This window comes from Pipra filicauda, unplaced genomic scaffold (genome assembly GCF_003945595.2).
Source record: "Pipra filicauda isolate LSUMZ 115617 unplaced genomic scaffold, ASM394559v2 scaffold15_size4787011_pilon, whole genome shotgun sequence".
Lineage (NCBI taxonomy): Eukaryota > Metazoa > Chordata > Aves > Passeriformes > Pipridae > Pipra > Pipra filicauda.
Window position 1 is genome coordinate 3200944 of NW_024104096.1, and position 25823 is coordinate 3226766.

General features: G+C 45.7%; 1 protein-coding gene across 26 annotated transcripts in view; it reads right to left on the reverse strand.

The window, feature by feature from the left end:
* Positions 1–9079: 9079 nt before the first annotated feature.
* The window catches only part of CAMK2G (calcium/calmodulin dependent protein kinase II gamma), a 118455-nt gene continuing 101711 nt past the window's right edge, over positions 9080–25823 (reverse strand). For 2 of the 26 annotated variants that reach the window (XM_039379204.1, XM_039379203.1), the window contains 9 exons: positions 24986–25054; positions 23348–23392; positions 22648–22696; positions 20496–20609; positions 18712–18837; positions 16262–16337; positions 15669–15763; positions 14378–14606; positions 9080–11784 (listed from right to left, as the gene is read on the reverse strand). In XM_039379204.1, the coding sequence (XP_039235138.1) occupies positions 11721–11784; positions 14378–14606; positions 15669–15763; positions 16262–16337; positions 18712–18837; positions 20496–20609; positions 22648–22696; positions 23348–23392; positions 24986–25054 (867 nt within the window). In that variant the 3' untranslated portion in view covers positions 9080–11720. Of the gene's footprint in view, positions 11785–14360; positions 14607–15668; positions 15764–16261; positions 16338–18711; positions 18838–20495; positions 20610–22647; positions 22697–23347; positions 23393–24985; positions 25055–25823 lie in introns of all 26 variants that reach the window. The other 24 variants (XM_039379206.1, XM_027739895.2, XM_039379207.1 and 21 more) reach the window with 14 other exon arrangements.

The following is a 25823-nucleotide window of genomic DNA, read 5'->3' on the forward strand; positions in this document are numbered from 1 at the left end:
CCTTGTGACTTTGCTGGAGTGGGAAAATTGCCAGTGTAAGGGCAGGGGGCACAGCTCAAAAAAAAAGAGAAACAAAACCCAGCCTTTGAGACTTTCAGAGCTGATGTCAGAGCACCCGGAGCTCAGGCGGAGCTGCACCAGCGCACGGTGCCTGCAGACTGTGCTGCTACAGGCCAGAGGTGAAGTGCCTCAGCACAGCCATAATGAAACTCAGGGCTTCACCTCTTTGCATTATGTTCAATTAACCAAAGCAACTGCATTCACCAAAGTCACAGTGAATTTTCTAAAGACAGGTAATGTTGGCCTGGGCCTTCTAAAAATACGCTCCCAGCACTAGCCTTCTACCAGTCCTGTACTGCTCAAAGCCTGTCATCAGACAACAGCAGCAACGTGGATGTACTCATATTCAATCGCAGAGTCTAGAAAGACAGCCAGAAAGGAAAAAATTGAACTCAAAGACCCTTGAATCAGCAACAGCTACAAAAAGAATAGAGAAGCATGGAGAGCAAACAGGAGCATTCACCCCAATTATTTCCAGAATCCAGGACAGACATGGCACTCGCACCCAGCGCCACCACCACCATCTGCCTGTGCTGCTGCTGCACCACTGCTGTCTTACACCCACAAACTCCACTGCAGCTGCCTGTTGAGCTGGAAATTTGATAAACTGCAAAGGATGCTGACAGCCAGAGGCTGCTGCGTTCTCTATAAAATATCCTGTAATAAATTACATTACAGACTGGGGAAAAGGATTTGGAAGAGCGAGAATTAAAACACAACCTTATGAGAGCTAAATGAGACCAATTAAAGGAGATTTGCTACAAGTGCTAAGGGATTTTGACCTGAGCTGTAATCAGGGATAGATACGCATTCCTTTAAAAGAGGGAAATGAGCAAGAGATCATGTGTAAACAACTCTGCCAATTAAAACGAAATGGATTATCTTATCTGTGCAGCTTTGCTCAGAGAATCACTGCATATTCCAGATATACCACAAAGAGATCTGAGACAGTCATTCAATCCTCTGAAACAAGGCTCAGTGATGAGGAGATAGGCTGTGGTTCAGGCCTCAGCTGCATTTTATTTCCTCCACACACCCCTTTTTTTTTTTTTAAGAAATCGTGAAATTATAAAATAAAATACAAAAGTAGGCTCAGGCTTTTTCACTAGGCCACCTACATGAATTCTGACACAGATCAACCTGAAGGTTAAGCATCACAACAGTAAAACATGCCTTATGCAAAAACCATGCAGCAGATCCCACCATCACTGCACTACCAGATACTGCTGGCAAACACTGAGCTTGCCCATGCACACGCTCATGTCCTGGTAAACAATCACACATAATATTCAATACCTTAAAACAGTGATTCTCAATTTTTCTGTATCACAATCCCATTTTGCTGCCAGATGCCCCAGAACCCCTCTCCCCATGGGCAGCAATACTGGAGGGCAAGATTGGTCCCACTCTCCATTCTAAACCCCAGTCTGAGAACCCACACACATGAGCAAAAGTCATTTCTGCAACCGGAACGAAAAATTTGACATGGACAGATGTACCACTGCTCTTGCTCTGTGTCCTTGCTCTTAGCTCATTCTGAGCTGCACTTTTTTTGAAAATTCCATTTCTTCTTAGTTCAAAATCATATATACATGCAAAAAAGCAGTTTTACAAGGCCTGAAGAAACAGTAAACAGAGGAAGAAAAGACCCATTAGGAAACCATGTTCAAGGAGCAACAACAAGGAAAACAGTACCATGGACTTAGAAGGCAGCAAAAAACTAAAAGGGAAGAACGAACAAAAAGAAGAATTTGGGATGAGAAAGAAAAATGTAAGAAGAAAGCAGCAAGTGGACAAGACAACTTGTAAGAGATATATACTTGTTCACAGTTGCTGACAGCAGAAAATTTTTAGAACATTTTGTGCTGGTTGCCAGATTTGAGCACAGTTTTTCCACTGGCTCAAAACTGGTCTAGTGGAGTCAGCCTGCTTTTGGAACCAGACTAGCTCTTAACACACCACAATCACATCTGTGCAGCGTGAAGTACAAACTAAAGTGCCTATGTCCAATCTTCCAGCAGTTGGATCAGTGATCTCAGTGCCATGAAAACAGCTGCACTGAGAAACCCGATAAAGAAACACTGCACAAACCCACCGTGGATGGAGCCCCTCAGGTGCCTCCATGCAGCAGCTGTACAGGGCTTGGTTCTGGGATCACTAACTGCTGGAGGTGCAGAGCCAGCTCACATAGGCAACGTGAGCATGTGTGGGCACCCACACCGATAAACTCTTGGGGCTGATGCTGAGCATCTAATCTTTTCTCTTAGGGCTCTTAGAGTGTTTTTGTACACAGTGTCCACCATATCGATGCTACCTAGATTCTCCCATCATGAAAATTTCCCAGCCCAATTACCACAGATAATTGACTGCACCTAACCTGAAAAATTAATCAGAAGTTTCTAGTTTACATTTTTGCTACAAAAGGGCAAGGTTACACTTCCTAATGAGAAATGCACGTACAATTAACAACTCTGAATACTTCTTTGGCAAGACCAGTCACAAAGAATCCCAGTGTGGACTAGTGTAACTTGTGGCTGAATTCAGATATGTGACATTTGCCCACTTCTAATTCAGGCAACACAGAGTTTATTCACTCTTGCTTAAGCAAACAGGGGTGTCTCGTGCTTTATTTATCGCTTTACCACTGCAAAAACATTTTAATGACTAAATGATGGTAAATGCTATACGAACGATTCCTCATGCTCCATCAGCTTTCCCTACGTAACACAGTTTTTGCTGTGTCTTCGTGGTACCGCAACTGTACCCGCGGCTGGCCTGCACTGAGCGCAGCCCCCAGCCAGCCGCCCGTGCAGCACGGGCAGTACAGCCGCACCAGGGGACAGGAGCATCCCCTGCCCCGCTGCACGGCGACTTGTTCAGCGCCGGTCCCGCCGTACCAAGCACCCTCACCGGCCGCAACACGGCGCCGCGGGGTAAACAAAGCCGGAGCGAGGCCGGGAGCGCAGCCCCGGCCCAGGACCGCGCTCCCCGCCGGCAGCCGGAGCACGGGGGGCTCCGAGGGGCGGCAGCCGCGATGGGGCAGGAGCTGCCGCTCCGGGCCGTGCGCCGGGGGCTCCGCACCCGCCAAGAGCAGCCGGGCAGGGCTGCGAAACCTCCGGCCCCGGGCACGGCCGGCACACGGGGCACCGTGTCGGGGCGCGGGCCCCCCGTGTGGGCTCTCGGCGGGACGCCCCGGTCGCACAGGTGGCTGCGGGGCGGGCGGCGCCTCCGGGGCGGGGGGGCAGCGCCCTCCGTGCCTCCTGCGCCGGCTCGACCCCTCGCCGCCCCCCGCGGCCCGGCCGCCCCTCGCAAACGCCCACCGCCCGGGACCGCCGCCCCCCGGCCGGCACAACTTCCCCCGGCCCCGCCGGCGTCGCTCGCTCTGCTCTGCCCCGCCGCCCTCCGAGCCGGCCCCGGCCGGGCCGCGCCGCCACCACCGCGCTGCCCTCCTCCTCCACCTCACCTGCCGCAGGGAGGCCCCGCCGGGCGGGCAGGTCTCGGCTCCCAAAGGGAGGGAGGGCGGGCGTCCCCCGGCGCGGCGAGCAGCGCTCAGGCCGGTCGCGGCCCGCCGGCTCCCGGGCGCTGCGCGTCCCTCCGGCCGCTGGGGGAGCCGCCGCCGCGCGGCGCGGCCGCCATCTTCCGCGGGGCGGGGAGCGGGGCGGGGCCGCCGGGAGGCACCGCGGGCTGGGCCCAGAGCGGGTCCCGCCGCTCCGGCCGGGGCGGCCGCGCCCCACAGCCGAACACGTGGCGAGGGGTTCGTGCAGCCACCGCCGGGCTGCGGGAGGGACCGGCGGCACCGCCGCGGCCCGGGCTGCGGGGAATGGCTGCGGCCGCCGCGCTCCCGGCGGCGCGGAAGGCGTGGGATGTCCAGGAAAACAGTAGGAAGGAATTGACACCGCTGTGACATCGCCGGCAGCAGCCTCCCGAGAAACACAAACACGCACGCTGCAATTTGCTGCTTTAGAAAGGTGGAGGAAATTGTAGTAGGAAGCCAGAATGGGATGTGAAGCCACATCACAGGATCGTTTATTCTCAGCGGAGGACAGAGAGGTGGACGGCAGTCTGGGAGTGCTGTTACACGGCCCTGCTTTTGGATCTGCTGTGCAGAAAGCACCCACCACACTTTGGAGAGCCAACATTTGGGACAAGTTAGCACGACTGGGACCTGGAGCGGTCAAAAGCGACAGAAGAGGAGCAAGCAAAGGGAAGCAGGTGCTCAGGGAATAAGGCCTCACGTTGGCAAAGTGCTGCTTCACATCCCGCTGTCAGAGGATTGCTGGCACGCTGTGAGTCACTCAGGAAACCTTCAACAAAGCAACACAAGAGGTGGATTTGCTGCACAGGAACCTGCTGCTCTATTGAAAAGCTGAAAAAGCTTGAAAGTCGTGGCTTTCAGACACATTTACACAGGGCTTTTCATCTTCAGCCTGATCAGTTTGCACCTGAAGCACTGACCATGCTTTTGCAAGCCTGTTAAGCCCACGTTAGCAGGTGAATCAAATAACGCAAGAAAAGCAGACAAAGCTATGAGCACTCATATCCTTGTGCGCTTCAAAAGTCTGTTCTGCCTCTGGCTGACAGAACCCCCACCTCAGCAGAGGTTGATGAGGCAGCTGCTCCCACCACCTGCAGTCGCATCACACGGGCCTGTGCTGCCAAAATACCCAGCAGCACATATTTGAACACGTGATTGCATTTCTGTTGAATTAATCCAAACACGTGCTGCAGCGCTCACATCAGATTAATATCATCTGCCTGCCTGCAGCCATCCCAAAGCTAGTGTGGCAGCAACAGGTGATCCCAATCTACCAGACCTTGCACTTTCCAAAACAGCTGAGCAAATCTGAGCCAACAGACGGAATATGTGGCAGATCAGCACCTTGTGTCATGTGTTTGTAGCATTTATGATCCAGTACTACATTCTGTGAAACTGGATTTAGCATTTCAAAGTACAGCTTGATATTCTACTAAAAAAAAAATATTTTTTTAGTAGTTCATGTCTCTCTCCCAGTCTTATCAAATCTCAGTTACACTGAGGGAGGGGAATCAATGACAGGAGTTTATGTTGTACACTATAGTACTCTATACAGGTGCAACAATATCAACTTAGAATTCCATTTAAATGTGTAGTGGGAGAAAACACCCCAAAATATGCTCCATCCCTCCAAATCCCTCCTCCAGCCACCAGAGAAGAACTCTCTTGCATTTCACCACAAAACAACTCTGTCCTCGCTGTCTTTCCAGTTGCCTTCTATGTAGCTTCCTCTACTCACTTTTCAAGACACCCCTAACTCCATCTTGCATCTCCATTCTCTTCCCCACACCAGCCTCCTCACACTCCAAAAACCACTCTCAGTGCTCAGCCTTATAACTCCCATCTTCCAGGCTATCATACTGCTCCCTGCCTATCTCACTTAGCTGGTGCTATCCCTGGTAACACTGCATTTCTCTGAAGCAACTTCTCCTTCTTAAGGTTACATAAACAAACAGTCTTTCCCTGGATATTCCATTTAATGGGTCAGGAAGCCTGTTTCTTCCAAAAGGGAAAGTTTAAGTAAAACACTATATAAAGATTGAATGTGTTACTGTTTCTGTTGAGGCTCAATAGAGTCTTTGTACCAAGTATGGAAGATTTTTACTGATACTGTAAAAGATTAGGTGATGTTAAAACTTGCTAATTTATTTAATATTTAAAACAATTTTAGCATTAATACTACTTTGGAATGAACAAGGCTGAAATCTGTTTACAATTCTTAGAAATATTTAAGACAATATTTAAGGCCCAACTTTGGGTCTTTTTTGTACAAGAAAAAATATGCTAAATCTAAAGGAATGAATTTCAAATGTCACATTAGTAGAACAAATATTTTTTATGTAAGTATGTACTTTTTCAGTTTATTTTGAACTTCTGAACACATAAGAAGAAACAAACAAATAAATGCTTTCTGGAACAGGAACAATCATAAAGCAGTAGCACTGCTATGACTACTGATGTAACCTATGGGATGTTCTTCCAATGTAAACAAGGCTTCTGAAGCACAGCCCTGGTGCCGTTTTTGCAGGCTATCCTCTGTTGGTATGAGCATTACACTTTACCACCGAAACAGGAAGGAGAAATAAACCACACTGAGATGGTATTTCATTGCAAGAACTAGCCAAATCCCAACTCTGCCAACATGCAGTCACATGATGCATTAACAAAACATTTTCTGTGAATAAATGTCATCCTGCCCATCCATTTATGGATAATTATGGCAATTCTATAAATTGCCACTGACTAGGGACAACCACCTTTCCCTCTCTCTCCATCCACCTGTGCTTTAGAGGACCCTCCTGCAGCACAAGGAACTTCCAGACCAAGATTTTATTGACTTAATTATTTGCATCCTTTCCTTGTAGCCAGTCTGTCTTAAAAACCATAAGTGTATGCATTTTTGTTTTCTAATACCTGTTAAGTACATAATAAATTGGCTTAAAATTCTTCAGAATATTACATGCCAACCAGTAAATTCCTATTCCTTACCAGCAGACAGGACATTCCTGCAGGTGAGGAGTTCTCAGGCACTAAGAATCTCAAGGGAAAAATTCATAACCCTCCCCTCAAGCCACTTTAAGTGCCCCTAAGGACCACCTTTCCCAAGTCTAATAAATTCATACTAAACCCAAATAAACAAGCATTCCAGGTGCATTAGTCTGCAGTCTCAATCCTCTCAAATACTCAGGAAAAAAAAAAAATCATCCACGATGAGTAGCAGCAATACCACCCAGCTGCTCTGCGGCACTGTTCATCAGTCTCACAGCCGTTTCTACAGAGGTCAGGCTTATCATCTGCGTGGGCAAATGGCAAAGCTGAAGCACAGAGTGCACAAGGCTGAAGCACTGAGCACACAAGTGCCTTACCCTGCAGTCACTCTGCAAAAGCCATAGCAAAACCAAAAACAGATCACAAATCTGATCACTAGTCAAATGCTCTGTCCGTTTGTCTACGTTATCATTTACATGTAAGTAAGAGGTAACAATTTCCATAATAAAATGGAAAGGATATTGACATTCAGGGTCTAGTTCTGCTCATGCTTCTCCGTGCATCTCATGGATACTATGGCATAAAAGCATCCTACCAGACCTTTGTGCCGCTAGCCCAGCGAGTGAGAGCAGATCAATCCTAGTTTAAAAGGAAATCTGATTTGGGCATAAATAAAAGCTACCATCAGTCATAGGTCTCCCACAGAATAACTCACCTATGTATACAAGCACGTGTGTGCATAAATTGGGAGAGAGGGAACTTTCGAAAACCATGCTCAGACCATTCTCTTTGGTAGGAAAATGGCAAAACTCCATCTAATAGATGAGCTGATTTTAACCAGCTATGGCATACTGGAAGGTAAGTTTCTAGGAATATCCCTGTTTGATAGCTCGATACTGGAGCTATCACATTGCAGGGAAGTACCATTCCCAAAGCCTGCTGTCAGCTAAAACATAAGAGGTAAAACAGACCCCATATATATGCTACATAAATATTCTTGACATGAGCATTAGTCTGACTATTGTGCTTTCAGTAAGTGTTTAAATTACTCTTGTCTTGGTTAAAAGAGCTTCTAAGAACATGGGAGATCATCACGAATTTTATGAGTACCTTCCTAGTGCTTATTAGATCATACTGCAACGTTTCTTCAAAGATCATTAGATAGGATTAACTGCTTCAGGAGAGACCTTACCTGATGAATGATGCTGCCTTGCATGTCGGAAACGATAGCAGAACCTCTCTTTGTTGCTGTAATAGCAGGAGCTATCTCTTCTGGGCACGAACAGATTGTCTTCTGTCCCAGTGAAACGGGCTGTAAAACTCTTACCTTCTCCCTTTAAACACTAAGGACAATTTTCCTCCTGTTTCATCAGGCGGCAGAAGTAATCATCTCCTTAAGCAGCAGCAACTGACACCTATTTACTAGGTAATTGCTGCAGTTAAAGGGGATTAAGTATACCGAAGTTGCTTTCTGTGATAAGGCAAAGCCACCTCCTCCCACCTGCAGTGCTTCCCAGACGCACCTGGGAAAAGCTCAGGGGAGTGGAGGCCAGCCAGGCCTGCCAAACGGGGGACTCAAGTGCTGGCTGGAGCCCCTCAGCCTTCGCTGCAGCCGGTACCAAAACAAGACGTGTGCCCCAGTGCAACCCCAGCAATCACCGTGCCAGACACAAGGCCAGCGGTAGCAGGAGATGCAGAGAAGCACCTGAGCATCTCTGTCCCTGCCGACAGCCTGGCAGCGGCTCAGCAGAGGGCAAGGGTAGCACCTGCAGCAGGCTCCCCACTCAGTCAGCTACCCTTTAGAGGGCAGTGTGAGCTTTGATAGGTGGGGAAATAAAAGAAAAATGGCAAAGCAGCAAAAGCCCGAGTGGAACAAAGCCTACCCAGCAGGGCATAAAAAAAATGCTAATAACAAGAGGCAGTATAAAAACAAAAACAGGCTAAAGCCAACTAACTTTTAACCTGTTGGGAAATGATGCTTATGCTGCTAGACCTGACAAATTTGTACAGTTGAGTGGCTGATCTGTGCCTCTGCAGAAGCATCCCAGTCAGGACACAGGTTAGAAATAAATAAGCCACCCAACTTGAGATCAGCAGGTTTACGTCAGGCAAACCTAACGGCAAGAGGGCTTCTCCCACAAGGAGTCTGAAATATTGCTGAGAAAAACAAATAAGGAAGTAACAGCATAGATTTGCCAAGGATCAGGCTATTAGGAACAAAAGCAACATTTCCCTATTATGCCTGGTCTGTCAGGGACACGCCATTAAGTTCATTTTAACAGGGTCTGTTGTCCCTTTGTTTTTAATGCTACCATTTTCCCCCTCCTTTTAGGTATGGTACCACTTAACTTTTTCTCCTTTTTTAAAATTACGTTTTTAAATCACACAGTTAACTCACACACACATACACACACACACAGAAAGTTCTGTAAATTGATTCTTATCCCAGAAGCACCATTGTTACATGGTTTAAGAGAATAATGTGACACTCCAAACTTTACACTGTTTAAATGTTATTTTATTAAATATCTTCAGTTCAAGGTTTCATTGTAACAAAGCTATGAAGGTTCTACCAACATTCAGACCAAACAAACAAACACTAGCTAACTTTAATTATTTCTATATCATGCAAAAATTCTGCATCAAATGCCTTCCATTTCCTGTTTAAAATGTGATATTTATAATATATATTATATAGATGCTTACATTAGCCCCATAAGAGAACATTAAGAATGCTAAAGGTGTACAGCTGTGTTTGATAATGGCCATACCAAGCTAAGGTTCTCATTAACTTAAAAGGAAACAAAACAAACGAAAAAAATCCAAAAGAATTTGTCTCCAAGACTGTGCAAAAACAAAAAACGAACATTTCTGTTCTTTTGAAATTGTCTCTGAAAGATGCATATACTTAATACAGAGGGTTCTCTTTTTTTTAATTATTAATAATCATCAGGTAGAGACAAGGAAGATCAGACCAAAAGAAGGCATGCATAATGTTTTGTATTTATCTTTTTTAAATGGCATAATTGTTATCTGTTTGCTCTCTGTGGCTTAAAAAAAGTCTGATTAAAATATCAAGGCTTTTCACTTTTCCACTTCACTCACTGGCTTAGTGCTGTTTTAAGAATGTTTTGAAATAATAAAATTTAGTGTTTGCCCCCCATGAGTTCAATCCCCGCACTCCTCCCTGGGATAGTGGAGGGAGGAATAAAAGGGTGTTTGCTTAAACAAACCTGGAAAGGTCTGGACGGTCTTTTCCTTCATCAGGGGTTGGCTCATCTAATCCTGGTATGGGATAGCACCTCTCTAACAAAGAGAGCAGAGTGCTATCTGTTGCAAATTGACAGCTCCGCTTTGTGCAACAGCTTTTATTTTCTGCATTTTGTCGAATAAGGATTAAAATTCCAAATTGTCTTCTTTTCTGTAGTCTGCAAAAAGGTTGCCGATGCTGTCAAGGCAATCATTTTAACTCTCTCTGAAGATCCAAAAACCTGATTAGGGGTAGACAAATGCAGGTAAAAGCTCATCCCAGCTTCTGCAAGTGATGCCTTCCCTTGGTCAAGACAAATCCCATCAGGTCTGCCAGAAAGGCCATTTTCCTCCTGGGGCTAGGCTCCCTCCTTGGTAAGGTCAACAAAACACTTACACATTCCCCACCCGATGAATAAAGGAATTGAAATCCTCTTGCAGCAAAGAAAAGAAAGGAAGATGAATTGGCCCAAAGGACAAACATCAGATCACATGTGCTCACTCCCTTTCCCCTCTGTTTCATGAGGTATTCTCTAACACCCAGAGGTAACACAGGGAGGTGGCCAAGAGTCCTTCAGCTACAGCTTTTGAGGTTCTGATCTGATAGTTTTCTGTGTTACAACATCACTGTAAAAAATAGAAAAATTACCCAAATAAACACTAGGAAACATGACACTTACAAACATCAGATGGGTTAGTGGTGGGGAGAAGCACCTGGCTGGGGCCACTGGCTCCCACTGCTATTTTACTCGGAGACCAAACAAATCAAACAGGAGGCCAGGTAACCCCTTCAATTCTATGGGTGCATATATTTCAGTATAAAAAACACACGCTATTTATGCCTCATATAGGAGTGTATGTGCAAGTTTTCATGAAGAACATAACACTAAGTTTTTTGTCTGCTTCCTAAGGAACACGTGTTCTGCAGCACTGTGGATCCCAACTACGCTACTAGAAAGGAAAAAAAATAATAGAAAATCCCATACGTGCACCCTCTTCCTCTAAAATCTCTGCTCTTAATGCAATGCTTTTTTGTTTTGTTTTGTTAAATTAAATAAGCTGGCTTCAAAACTCCATGTTTGGCTGTTTTTAAAACCAGGATCACTAAGGAGCGAACTTCTATTCAAGTTATATTCACTTAAACCCATTTTTTAATCCCTACTTCCATCTTTAGTTTTAAATCAACATCCCATTTTGTTTTATTTCTTAAAAAAAAAAAAGAAAAAAAAAGAAAAAAAAAAAGGAAAAAAAAAAGTCTGTTTTGGGATCCAGCAGCCGAGCAACCAGCTTTCCATAGCGTTCTTGCTGCGCAGAAATCTAAGAAACAGGCTGAAGTCAGACTGCCAGGCAACAGGAAGAGAAGTGCCTCCTCTCTCTTGAACCCCAGTCTTCACACTGGCTCCTCTGGGGTCTCCTCGCCACCTCTCACCGGCTGAAGTTGCAGCACAGCCCGAACGCGGTGTTAACTTCCACCGTGGTTTGCGGAGCACAGTTCAGCCATCCGCTGCTCAAGCTGCCTCCTTTTTTGCTCTCCCTCTCTCTTCCTCTCTCCTTCACTTTTGCTTTCCCCCTCACTTCATTTCTGAAAGATGTTCCGGTTGCTGCCATTTTCTTAGCCCTGGGGGAAGGGGCATGTTGGATAATCTGTCATTTATTTAGCATTATTCCTGGTTTTTATTATTTTATACAAACAACATGTCTTTTTTTTTTTTTAGATTTAAAAACACCTTCGTACAGCAGAAACAGACACGATGGATCCATGGAAAACAACAGAAAGGCAGCGCCCGGAGCATCAGATGCATGCAGGGTTTCGTGCATTTGGCTGCTGCCTGTTTGTAATTTGTATTTATTTTTTTAACGTCAAAACAGACATGACCGTTGCTGTCACTCAGGCACTCCAGAGCTGCTTGCTAAGAAGATATTGCCCTCCAGCTGAGTATCTCCACAAGTTGCTGCAGTCAGGAAGAGGTAGTGTCCACCCAGAAAGGAGAGGGGAGAACAGGATGGAAGATGGAAGGAAATAAAGCCAAACATTAGCTGTATACAATTAAAAAACCCCAAGTTTTCTACAGGCTAATTATTTGGTGTAGGTAGAAACCCTTCCTAACATAACGCAGATTGAGGCTCGCGAGGAGAGCTCTGAAGAGGCACACACTTTCCCTTCCAGGTGGCTGAGTGTGCCAATGAAAATTAACTACTTGCTAAAATGAATTATGTGCTTCATTGGAGCAGACCTGGGCCCACTATCTAACAGCGACGACCTAGAAGTTGAAGAAGTTTCCTAAGGGGTGCTCAAAGGCTCTGGTCCTAAGGAACAGTTTCTGCCTCACTTCCCATTTACTTTTACCCTGAACTGAAAGATAATTCCATTTTTCTAAGGGTTTAGAAAAATTCTATTTTTCTAAGTCTTCAGTAATTTTGTCTCTGAATGTTCTTAATATTTAAACAAATGTATGAATTTTTCTGTAGTTTTGTGAAGTTGCAGCCCTAGTGACTGCTTTTAGCAAAGGCTCCTCCTAGCTAAGGTTCATAAGCCAAATCACTGGATTTATTTTGATCAGTTTTAAGTCTGGGTTTTTTTCATGCTTGTTTAACATTGTCCTGTCATGAAAGTATAGCCAAAACCTTCTTTCTACCATTTCTTTTGCAAATCTTTCTAGAATCTCTCTTATTAGTCTTCTCCCATCTCGGTTCCTACTTTCTCCTTATGCAGAAGTCCTCTGATTGACATCAAACTTCTTTTATGGTTGCAGTTTCCTTTTGAGATGACTTACCCAAAACTAAACTCTGCCTTCCAGGTGAGAACAAACCACTGATTTGTACTTAAGCATTCTTATTCACCTCATTCATTCTTCATCTCTAGTTTTCACTGCACATGGGCCAACACTGCTCCAAAATGATTCAGATGGGGGCTGCCCACACTGACCCCATTCGTAATTGCATGTGGGTACAGCTCCTTCAGAACTCAGAAATGCATGCAAATACTTTAGCTTCTATTTAGTTTACAGGTTTTTTAAATATTGTTTTAACCAACATTTTGTGGTTTGGAAAGAGCTTCTACTCTGCAGTTTTCAGAAACCCTCCAGCACATACTTTTGGAGGGTTTCAGCATTTCAGCAGCCAAGAAACATACCTCTTCTGTAGCAGCTAAGACTTTCCATTCCTAAACTTGCTCAGGACTCCTAGGCATAGCCACTGGGCCATACTGGATCTTTAATTTAATAATTTCTTCTGCATCTTTTTTTGGACTAAATCCAGGGCATAAGTCTCCATCAACATTTCTTTGATGAAATCTAATGCAAGTTTTTTTGTTTTGCTGCAAAGGTTTTATCCTTCTCACTGCCTTACTCTCTGGAAATTCGGCTGATTGTCCAGCTCTCTTTAAAGCTTCTCTGCTTCTGGTGCCCCCAACTGGCTTTTGCTTTTCAAATTCCATCTGTGACCTCTGCAGTTTGCTTGTGATAGTTCACATTCCTTTCTATTGCCTTCAGTAGGGCTGAATACCTCACAACACATAGGAATAAAAACTGTTCTTGGCTTAGTTCCAAGTAGTTCACAGAACTAGGACTCAAGTAGCAACTATACTTGAGTGGTTCATCCCCACATGACCACATTAAAAAAAGCTTGCCTCCCAGTTGTAGATGTTTCTTGTGTTTGCCCTTAAATAGAAAACCTTTAGTAAAAAGGTCCTAAGATTAGGAAACTTAAGTCTTTAAAATGAATGTGACATATACTTCAGCATAAAACAAAAAGAGGCAGAAAGATTTTGTACATCTAACTAAAAGAAACCAGTAAGGCAATAAACTAGAATGCCTAAATGCTGCAGAAGTAAATGGATCTGATGTCCTTCAGGACCAAGCAACAATAATTTCTTCATGACAAATTTTTAAATCAAAGTTTCTTTCCATGCTGAATTGGGGCAAGTTAATAGGGGGATATTTTAAATCCTCTAATATTATTATTTGTTTGGATGTTTTTTCCCTTCTGAGTTTTCTCAACATGGTACATTAAATAGCTTTTGCTTATCAGAACATCAATAGTAAAATTTATATAAATAAATCTTTACTCCTTATAGCATAGAAATTGTTCTCTATGGATTCTACAATATCCTCTCTAGAATATGACATGCTCATCAAAAAAGTTCTCTGAAATCACCCCCAGCATGTAAAGGTAGACAGCTGTGAAACAGCAAACCCGTGCACAGCACGAGATACTCTTCCCCTCTGCTCTGGATTAGCAGTCTGTCCTCAGGCAGACCCGAGTACCTGGAAGCTCTGGTGCTACAAGGGTACCTACACTCAGGAACCACTGTCTGGCACATGACTCCCATTTGCCAGGAGCGGAAGATAATTCTACTGAGTTCAGAGGACAGGACTTAAAGGAACACCAACTACAAGCAGAAGTTTTCAGCCTACAGTCAACTAAATCCGGTTCTCTCACAGCCAGCTAAACAGCCTCGAACGCCGAATTCCCTCACACAGCAGCCTTAGCCCTGTGTATGACATACACCTTCCCTGGCAGTCCATACCCATATCTGATCCTCACTGGAGAGGTGCTGCAGGAGCTCCAGAGCAGTGGTAGTGGACATTGAGCCACTTGCCGTCTCGGCGGTGCCAGACACGGGTCTCTTCAGACTGTGTGGTGCGGGGCCGGCCCTGGCCGTCGATGTACTGCGTCAGGCGGATGTACGCGATGCAGGCAGCGTCCTCGCCGATCACGTGGACGTGGGGGTTCAGGATGGTCGTGTGTATTGGCTTGCTGTTCTTCGACAGTACTAGCGGAACATGCAAAACCATCAGATTCATTTTACTGCTAAGAAGGAACAGCCTCCCACATTCTCCAACCTCTTTTGTATTCTACTCACCTTCCACTGGATTCTGGGATACAATAAAAATAGCTTCAGGCAAAGTCCAAGCAATTTGTTCCCCTATCACCTGTTGTTCTCCTTAGGAACTGCACACATATTGCCTAGAATCCCCTTGGCCCCTTTGCTCCCTCTGCAAAGCATACTTGCCATTTTGTCAACATCAGTGCTGCCATGTCTTCAGTTACAGGAAAAGATCTTTTACTTACAGAATATTGGTGCAAAGGAGTAAATAATCAGGGCATCTTTAACCTAGGCCAGCATTAAGTATGAACAAGCCTCAGAGAAGTGTTAAAAACAGCAGGCTGTTGAGAGAGACAAACTCTCTGCATACTAGAGCATTAGAAACTGCCCATGCTGAGGACCTTGATCTAACCCCCAAAATAACTGAACAGCTCAGGATTTAAATTTCAGTTATCTCATCCTGTAGAGACATCCAGGAAGAGAGGCAAATCCACTGTTATAAATTATAGTGTTTCTCCCAACTCTCCTGTCCCAGACTGACTAGGTGACTCTTGTATCCATGTAATGAGTTCATTAGGTGTTAGAGATCTGAAATCATTCAGGGAAAAGTCAAAATTAAGGCATCCTTATGCCTGACCATTCAGTATGTCTACCTCAAACAGACATGTTGATTCCATCAAAATCTGATTATTTTTCCATTTTCATATCAGTAAGAAGTCCAGTGCCTCAAACTTTTAAAGCTCTTGCAGTCCATGCTAGCAAAATATTTGCACCTGGCAAATTGTATGCCTAGAGTGAAGGGGTGTGGGTGTTAGAATTGAAATTGTTGCTGAACAGGCTTTTTGAGGGGAAGGCTGCTGGCCTTTATGAATGCATTATAACCCAAGGACAATCAAATTCTTGCTGATTCTGATAGCCAGCAAAAGCAAGGGCAATTTTCCCCCCAAAATGTGGCATAAAGTAAGAGTAGAGAGAAAGCTGTTGGTGTTACCAAATTTACCCACTCACAGTTTTCAAAGTAAAACTTATGGAAATCCATTCCTTCAACCAGGTTCCCCAGTGCTTCAGGTTCAAATGAGGTCAAGCCCGGATCACAGATTTTTCTGCAAAGAAAAGCACCACAGGCTTACAGTTTGCATTTGAGCCCAAGCGCTATTTGCACAGTGAAGTGCTGGTATGTCATTTGACTCACACCCTGTGTCCACCGAACTACATCTCCCTACTCCAAGGAGTAAGCTCCTGAAGGACTCAGTCCTATTGCAACAACGTGGAGCCAACTAGTTGGCATTTCATATAAAACAAGCCTCTAGGTTTCTGGCTTTGCTTTTATTCTCTTTCTGCTCATTCCACTGCTCTTCCCCCTACTTTTCCTACAAACCCAGGACATTTTCCTTTTATCGCTTCTGTTGCTGTTTGATACCTGACTTCTACTTGATATTCATTTAGAGCTCTACTATAACCCCTAGTCCTAATTGATGGAGGCTAAAAAGGATAAAACTTTTTACCATCCCTCACTCCATGACAACTCTTCACACTCAGGAGCCAGAGCATCACTTGCACACAAACTGATAAACAACCTGTCAGAAGTCATCTGTACTTACGTATAAGCCTCAAAATCTCCATTGTTGATGGCCTCTATCAGCTGCTCTGTTATCTTAATGATCTCTTGCTTACGCACTGTGAACAAGAAGAAAGAGCAATTTAACTGTGCTTAAGACTTCAGTGGAAATGTGGGGCTACTGGGTGCATCCTACAAGCAGTTTGTAGAGCACCATTAATCTAGATCTCATAGGATGCTGCTCCCTGCATTCTGGAGATATGCAGGAATGACAGCCATCCACATGAGAGTAGGGGGGCAGTGGCATGAAAGGGAAATGGTGATCCCGTAATGCAGGGAGAAAGGAAATAAAGGGGCCGTATTCAATTTTTTTCTTCTAGAAAGGTCTAAGGCACCAGAGGTGTCTCCTGAAAGACATCCTGATGTGCTTCTGGGGAGTCTGACCAATGAATGTCAGTGAACATGTGAAGCACTTGTCTGGTAGCTTAAGATGTGGAAAACCTTCACCAGTGGTCATATACAAATGGCCACCACACAGATAAAGCCAATTGGAAAAAGTCTCCCAACAACTTGCCAATACCTCAGCTATTATGAATGCTGCAAACAAGCAACTGGGACACGTAGGAATGACTTCTGCAAGCTAGAAAGACAACTGCAGCAAGATGGATGGGTTCCATGAAGAGGTCCTAGCTATATACTAGTGACCACTCCATTCTTCAGGCTGTTAGCTTCTGCCAATCCCTACAGCACAATTCTTTTCAGCACTCTGACAGCACTGCCATTAACCCAGCCCAGCCCACTGAACTTCAAGACAAATGGAGACAAGGGTTAACTCTCTACTGTTATTTGGCTTCTATCTGGCCAGTATCTCTGCACTCTCTTCTCTTGGTTCTCCACAGCAGATTACACAGACCCCATCACCTCTGTGGTGTTCCATCATCCATGCTGATCTCAAGAATTCTTAACATTTTCCAAGTTTAAATCAGGTCTCTAAATAACACAGTTCTAGTTCTAAAACTGTATGTGCACCATACCTATGGTACCTAGGCCTGAGCCTATATGCACAACCTCACACCTCCTCAGCCTTCCCCACACCTGCAGATATACTATCCTGCACATTTAGGTGCATTTAAGGGAGCTAGCGTTTAGGAGGTGCCCTGGCATTATCTTCAATATTAAGAGATAATATACAATTCCTACCACTGGAAGTGCCATTTATGTGCCCTTCAGCATCTAAAATGTAGGTGTCTGAAATGCAACCAGTCACCTGACTGTTCCTCCTTTAGGCCCTGAAAGAAATTGGTACTTCTGGAAGTCTCACCTAGGCATCTTAGATGCCTATCATTAGGGGACAGTGTTTAAATCCAATCTACTATCTTCAGACATTCAAGTCAGTGAAGCTGAATTCCACTCTCATCCATAAGATGCTAGTCTGAACTGCACGCCTCCCCCCCCCCAAACTTTGATCCACATGTGCATCTCATCTCATCATTGATAAGCGCAGTTGGAAGAGCAACAAGATGATAATATCACTGGCTATGAAAGATGTCTGCACCTACTCTGGAAATCATTAAGAGAATTATACTACCTCACCAGCCACAGAAACCCCTTGGATAGGGGACATCTGGCTCGTAACAGTAAGGGTTTTGCCACACATGCTGTATACACGTCCACATATCCAAAGATATATACAGGGAATGGGTCAAAACGACACAGTGGGCTATGTCTATTGTGACAAATTGTCTGGGATTGCTTTCACACGACGTAGAGCTACTCGTTGGACCTCCCTCCCATGCACCACCAATGATGTCCGGAAGATGGAGTCCATGGGAAAGGCTCCATGTGGGATGAGTGAGGGAAATCTGCAGACCACAGCCAATGTGTGCTGACTCATCTCAAAGAGATTTGCACGGCATCAGCCCTGTCCTTCAACACAAGTCCATTCCATCAGACTGTGCTCGTCTCCCGGCTTTCACTCCATGTCCCGAGCTAGAACCGGCACGAAGGAGGTGACCACTTTTTCCTCAGGATAGAGAGCCCCGGGATGTCAGGGGGACAGCATTCACGCCTGCCGCTCCCTATGAATCCGCGGGGCCTCCTCCTTCGCACGGCAGAGGCACAAAGGCGGCGACACTCACAGCACGGGCACCGAGCGCGACTCTCGGCTGCGCTGCCCTCCCGTCAGCGAGCCCGGGGGCAGCCCCGCCACAGCCGCGGCCAGCGCAGCGCCAGCCGTGCCTCCGGCGGGCAGCGCCGCGGGCACAGGGCGCGCTGAGCGGGATCCCCTCGAACGCCGTGCCCGGGCCGGCCCCGCTCCCCGGCCTGCCCGCCGCGCCCCCCGGCGGCCGCCGCCGCTCCCTGCACCCGCTCCAGCCGCTCCGACAGCGCCGGTGAGGGGCACGGAGGCGGGGAGGAGAGAGGGGGTAGCTGTACATCTAGGGTAACTAGCATCACTCGCACTACTCCACTACTGCTACCCAGCTGCTAACTTACACGGTGCTCGGTTAAGTACAAAGGGAACTACTGGAGTTAACAAAGGCTCCGACCGAGCACGCTCTAACTCCAATGTCTGCCCTGGGCTGTCCCAGGCATGAAGCTTCTCTTCACAAGACTGTGTAGCTGCAAAACAAATGTAAGCGTTAAAATAATAAACAAACAAAAAATTAGAAAGCAAAATAAAAACCAACAAAGAAGTATAGACACACACAGCCCCAGCCCCAATCGGCACACAGACACATCCACATCCCAACAACTTCTACCTGCTCTCCTGCCTCTGTCACATCACCTGGGCCAGACACTGCTTGGGGCCACCTGGGCACTGATGCAAAAAGCACAGCAGGAATTGCACTAATGCTGCCGGGAGGTAGTTTGAGGGCGACCTAAAATGCTGATCGGATAGTGACAGAGCAGCATGAGGGCAAGTACAAGATGGGATTGAAAGACAAAGAAAGTAGGGACATCCAAATCACTGCAAATCTCAGCTCACAGGGAAGTGGGGTGGGAGAACAGTGCCTCGCTTGGCAAAGAAGTGATTTGGCACTCCTCAGTGTACCAAGCAGGGCCTTGCTATGAGCAAGAGGAAGGAGTTAATAAGAGAGCAGTGATGGACAGCTCACAGCAATAAGGGCTTCAGAAGAGATCATTTCCCTTCCATTCTGTCTAGGCAAAACACCTTTCCCATTGCACCTCACAAACCAGCAGCTTGACATCCTTAGAGCTACTTCAAAAATAAGTAACAGAAATGCTCCAACTGCTGCATCATATGAGATTCTGGTGCTGTATGCAGGAAACCAGGAAAAGACAGAAGAGGGCATGCTTGCTTCTTCCTTCCCAGATTGACCTGAACAAAATCAAATACTCCAGATGTTCCCAACTCACACTAAGGATCCTTTTACTATTGCTTTAAATAGCCAGGCAGCTAGTACAGTACGTCTGTGTAGGGGAAAGGCTGGGAATCCCAGCTAGACTTTCTCCAACCTACTAGCTTTTTTTCATATGCATTTTCAAAGTTTTTCAGCCACGGGCTCCTCTGTGGAGGTAGCCAATTCAGGAGATATCAGACAGACATTACCACAACTCGCAGGCTAACCACGGTACCGGCTAACTGAGCTAGCAAGACAGACACACAAGGTAAAGCTTACGACAGAACAAATGCCCTTCAGAGCCAACATTATCCAAGAATTTTCACTCAGAGCACCTGATGATGGATTCAGAAATGCTATGGGGTCTTCCAGCAGCCACAGCCTCCCTTTCCAAACATCCTTGGAGTAGTCTATAAAAACTGGTTTTGGTTCCTTTGGTACTTCTGAGCACCATACACGTCTGGGGTCCTCAGAAGTCCTTGACAAGTGAGACTGAATTCAGCCTAATGCATCCCCTCCATAAGCAAACCTGCACCACTGACCCCATTTACCACAAGGAAAACTAAGAGATACCAGTGACTTACTCGAGGAAACCCTGAAAGGCAAGTTCTCTGCAGAGAACTCCACCTCTCACCCAGATGAAAGCGAGGAAATGAAATTAGCTAGGATGAGGTTCTGGTTGTTTGTTTGTTTTTCCCCAGAAAGGGAGGGAAATATTTGGAAAATTTTAGTGTGCAAAGGAGGGTATTTTGCAGGAAGGGAGATGATTTCTTTTTTTTCTGGAGTACTGGAAATGAAAAATCAACGTTTTGGAAGAAAGTTGAGGAAAGGAAAAATCTTGGGGAAGGAGAAATGGAAAGGGTGGAGGGAGGGGTGGGAAAAAGATGCTGTGAAGCACTGCACCCCTGGACTTACTGGCTGAGAAACAGAGAGAAAGCTGGGACTGCATGGACTCAGTCTGTGTTTTGCTCTCACTGTGCCTCCGTCCTTCAAGCACTGAGCTGCCGTCCCCGGTGGAGAGAGGGGGAGCTAGCATGGCAGGGAATTAAAACACAAACACAAACAAAACACGCAAGTTCAGTAAATAAAAAAAGAGAAAGGAAATAGGAGAACATTAAAGAAACCACAATGCTGGGCACAAAACATGCAGGAGTGTCCTCCAGGGCAAAGCCAAGTAGACAGCTCTACAACATGAAACTATTGTGCAATTTAGAATGACAGAAGGGCAGGGGGGCGGGGGAAGAACGACACACACTGCCTTTAGCCTCACCACAGTGGAAACAACATATCCCTGAGGCAACTGCCACTGATGGACAAAGACAACGTCTCCTACAGCACAGCAGGACTGATCTGTGTAATCTGGTGTCTATTTAAAATAAGAAGTTGGCAGAGGAACTGCACAAACATTTCCCCTTTCCCAGAGTCATGGCTATGCAGAACACTGAGAACTCCAACACTCTCAAACCTTTTGGTCTACTTAGTTTTGCTCAAGTGCTTGCTTATCTGAAAAAGTGGAAGGTCAGGAGTGAAAAAGGAACGCTAGTGAACACTGCTACATTTGAAACTGAAGCACTAAAATTACCAGAGCTGGCTACAGCACAAACCATTACTGTGCAAACTCCTTCCCTCCCAATCACCATTCAAATGCTCCCTTCTATTAAAATTGTAACAAAATTTTCCAACCTCTGCCAAAACCCACAAAACACAGTTTTGATCTGTAGCCCTGTACAACTCTATGGATTTAGCCCTGACCAGCTGCCCTCCTTTATCCCCACCTTCTGTTCCAGTCCTAGCCTTCTTTTCCTCACAGCATTTGTGTTCCTGACTTACATGACCCCATTGACTCAACTTGCTCAAGCATGGGACCTCTCCTGAGCAAAAGGTGCCACAGGAAACAAAGTTCTGGTTAGATATCTGTTCTGGACGGCTATCCAGCAGAGATCAGACAAATCAAATTCATTACTACCCTACAAAACCCATCCAGTTCTCATCCCTCAAAGTGAGATCCTTAAACCACAGATTACTCCTTGGCAAAAAGGTGGGAGCTAAAATACAGTCCTGTAATGAAGCCAGGTTTTATCAGAAACAATCTGTATTGCAGAGCTCAATTCACTCACTGGCATGTGTTTCTGCTCCCTGTGACTCCTCGGAAGAGGAGCCAGGGCTTGTGATAAGCCACAGGAAAAGCATCAGGAACTAGCCCAGCTGATGGAGGTGACATTGCTGCTACACCACAGGGTCAGCACTGATTTTTCCCTGGATATGTAACTCAGATGAACTACAGGGAGAATGAGAATATCTCTGCCTCAAAACGCAAGCTATTAACACATTTGCCTCAGTATGCAAACTGCATTCATCCATCCTGAACCTGCTCATTCAGGAAAATATCTGCTTGTCCTTCATTAGGGAGGTCAGGCAAAAGACAGCTGCTCTAACAACATGAGCAGATACGGAACTTGGAGCTCCTCAATTTAAAGAGTTTTACAAGTACAGAATACTTATGATATGGTCACTGAAAGGCGTGAAATCTCTTTTCAGCCTCTCCCTCTACTGATATCTCAGTCAAGGACATGGAAAACCATTTCTATTGAGAGATGGCAGGCTGAGAATTATCTTCATCTTAGAAATAAAAATAGACCCAAATAGAAAAAAATAACAAGGGTACTGTGTGCATATCACTAAAGAGATTTTCAGAAAGGGGTGAAAAGGGAGACTGAGCAGTAAGAGAGGTTTCAGTCAAGCAGACTTCAAACCTCAAGGGACTGGTAGGGATTTTCCACGCCTAGAAATGGAGCGGAGATGAACATATTATGATATTTGCAAGAAGAGAATTCCAACTCTGAGACAAAAAATTAGCTTGGGGCAAACGGTATTTATATACCACAGAGGCCAAGTCAGCCAGTTCCCCAATGCACAGTCCCACTGTGACAGGAATGACAGCATCATGGCAAATTTATGAACTGAGTCAGACACAGAAATCTGGGAAGCTAGTTCAACGCAATAATCGAATCTCCAGAATCCCTTGCCTACACTTAACTGTATTAGAAACTACAGGCAAAACACCTACCTTTCAGATCCTCATCTTCAGTTGTGGTGTTACAGCTCTCTGTGGAACCCTGCATGGCAGAACAGAGCATTACCAGGCATCAGCAGTTGGGACCATGAGCAAATAGTTTGATTTGTTTGTGAAGAAAGATGGGGAAAAGCGCAAAAACATTGGCAGGGATGGCAGGGAGAGGATGATACAAGGAAGATTTGGATGAAAGCAGGCCAAATACTAAGCAAAACTTAACAGTATCTCTGCTCAGCTTTTGCATGTTCAAGCCGTTCACCCAGAACTTTTACAAGTATGGAAGTTACCAAACTCTGTCAAATGAAATCAGATGAGAGTTGCTTCTGTTTGGAAGAAGAATAGCCACAAGAAGCTAAAGAAGGGCTCCTAGGCTTTCCCAGAGGAAGTCTCCATTTCCAGAAGAAAAAAAAAAAGGTACATAAGTGTCTATATCTTCTCTTTCATCCCACATACAAAAGAGAGTGGTGGTTACACACCACAGTAGGAAAGAGATGTTAATATCTGAACAGTTGTCTTTACTCAGCCCCTTCCAGAGATCCACAGCCATATAACACAACCCTCCTAGTCTACTGCCAGCAGTATTCAGGAGCATGCTACAAATCAGGCATTGGAAAGGTAGAAACTGAATTAAGACACACGAAGACAAGAACAAGAGAGAAGCAGAGGTTTCTCTGGCAACACTCCCATCCCTTACCTTTATGCCATCTGTAGCATTATGGACAACAGTTGTTTGAGGCTCCTAGGAAAGGATGGAAGAATAATTAAACTCCAGTTCCAAAGCATTCTCTCATTTCTTTTCACTCCCCAGCAAGTGGAGAAAAGGTGTCTGACATTAAAAAAAATAAAATCAAACCACAAACTCCAAACAGCACACGAGTGCCTGCGTGCGTGCGCACACACTTCCTGCACAGGTTTCCTTTAGAGAGAGGCTGCACTAAAAGCTACAGTCACAAGGAGACAAAGCCCCCAGCTTCCCTGAAATTGCCTTTAACTCCCAATTTGCTTCCAGTGAATCAGGCTGGCACAGACACCAGACAGCAACCAAGCAGCCAGTCTGCACCCTCTGCAGCTGTTCATGAAGTAATGAACCCTCAGCATTGTCCTCACTGGAAAATATTTCAGAAGAGGGAGAGGGGGAAGAAAGGATAATACTGGGGCTGGGGCCTTTGTCTCCCAGGTTTTTGGAAAGGTTGCTGGGTATGTTACCCTAAAAAAGGGACATTCATAATTTCCATAACAGAAAAGGGATGAGCCAGATCACCTCAATGCCTCTCAGAGAGGAGTTGATAAGGAACTGTGAAAAAAGGCATATTTTTCTAAAAGTCTCTAAAATGAGCTCCAATTTCAATAATAACAGTATTTAATATTTAGAAAGGCTCTCTCAGTATCAATAACATCATGAACAAAGCCAGTGAAAAGAAAGCAGAAAATTATGAAGTGTCCCAAGAATCCTTCATCCTACAACAAATAAAACCAACACCAAATTCCCCCCCCTCACCTCCAAAAAATGCCAAATCCAACTCTCCAGAGACAGACAACAAAGAGCAGCTACCAGGCCTATGGGTGCTAACTAGCTCCTGCACTCATCCCTTCATTACCAGGAAAAGACTTCAGGATCCTGCACCATCTCTTCCCACCGCTGTCACTCTCGCAGGGTGGCTCAGTGAGGGCATCAGGGACTGTGCTGGGCAGTGATGTACACTCACCCATCCTCCTCTGCCACCCTTGCACTGCTGTCTGTTCTTCCAAGCATACTGAGGCAGGCCACACACACTGAGCTGTGCCATTCAATGTACTTGGCACAGGGCACCTATGAAGCCTGCACACAGCCCAAACAGAAAATGCCAGCCCAGCAAGTCAGCGAGCTGCAGAGGATCAACTCCAATGAGCAGGCCAAATAGGCCATCAAAGGATTCCCCTAAAAGCTTCAGTCTGCCCTTTCTTCTGTGGTGTCCTGAAGTCCATCCTCCATTTCCTGAGTGTTGGAGAGTGGATGGAGCTTGACACTCTCTTCTTCCAAACCTCCCCAAAGCCAGCAGGAACAGTTGGACGGGACACACAGAACTATACAGGGATGGCACATGGGGAAGTCCAGGCAAGCTGCGATCCCCACATCCAACCACAGCTCTGCTCAGCACCCCCAACCCAAAGCCTGTGAGGCTGTGATCAGGCCCCACAGCAGCACAGGAACACAGACAGAACGAAGCCAAAACATAAGCTGAAACAGAGCAGCACAAGCAGCACTCGGGAAGGGGGGTGGGGGGAGAAGGGGAGAGGACAGAATCAAAATTAAACCAAACAGGAAAAAAAAAATAGCGGTTGGGGAAGATACCATGGACGTCTGCACTGGGGGTGTTTCTTTTGCAGTGCTTACTATACTGGTTTTGTTGTTGCTCTGTGGCTGAGACAGAAAAACATGGTTTTAGTTCCACTGCTGGGCAGTAAAGGCAGCAAGAAAATGACAGTATTGTTTCAACCCCAACCATCTCCTCAGACCCTCCCCTCCCCACAGGCTCAATCACCAAGAAGAGGGAGGATGAAGGAGTGCTGCCCGGGTCGCTGGACATCATCCTTCCCTCAGAGGCAATAGAAGTTGTAGGGGATGTACCAAAATCCAAATGTACATGGACTGCTAGATCTATAAGGAAGGAAAACAGAAGGGGAAAAGGCAGCAGCCCTAAGGGATGGGGAGAATCCTGCAATGAGCACTAACAAAAATATCTGGTAAGGGAGAATGAAAGATGGCAGCAGTCCTGAGAGAAAGAGACTACAGAAGTGAGAGACACATGATAGTCATGGTGCAGTCTCAAACAGGGCACACATGAGTCAAGTCTGAGGAGTCCCAAAGTGTACAGGAACAGTCCTAGGTATGTGATAATGCTGAGGGTTCCAGGGAATCTACTGATCCAAGGAAAAGTGTGGTCAGTCCTAGAAAAGGTAGAGAAAAGGTGAGGTAAAGTGTATTTTATCCCTGCTGTGACCTGAACAAAGACGTTTCAGGACCGAAATATGGAAATGGATGGGTTGGGACACAAGGAAAAGGCCATATAGTTCTGCAAGTAGGAAGTTCTTTGGATGGTGCCCAGTAGTTTTTCATCTTTTCCCCTCTTCAGTCTCTCTTGTAGCTGTGGCAGAAGCATAAAATCTCCATTTCCTGCATTCCTGCATCC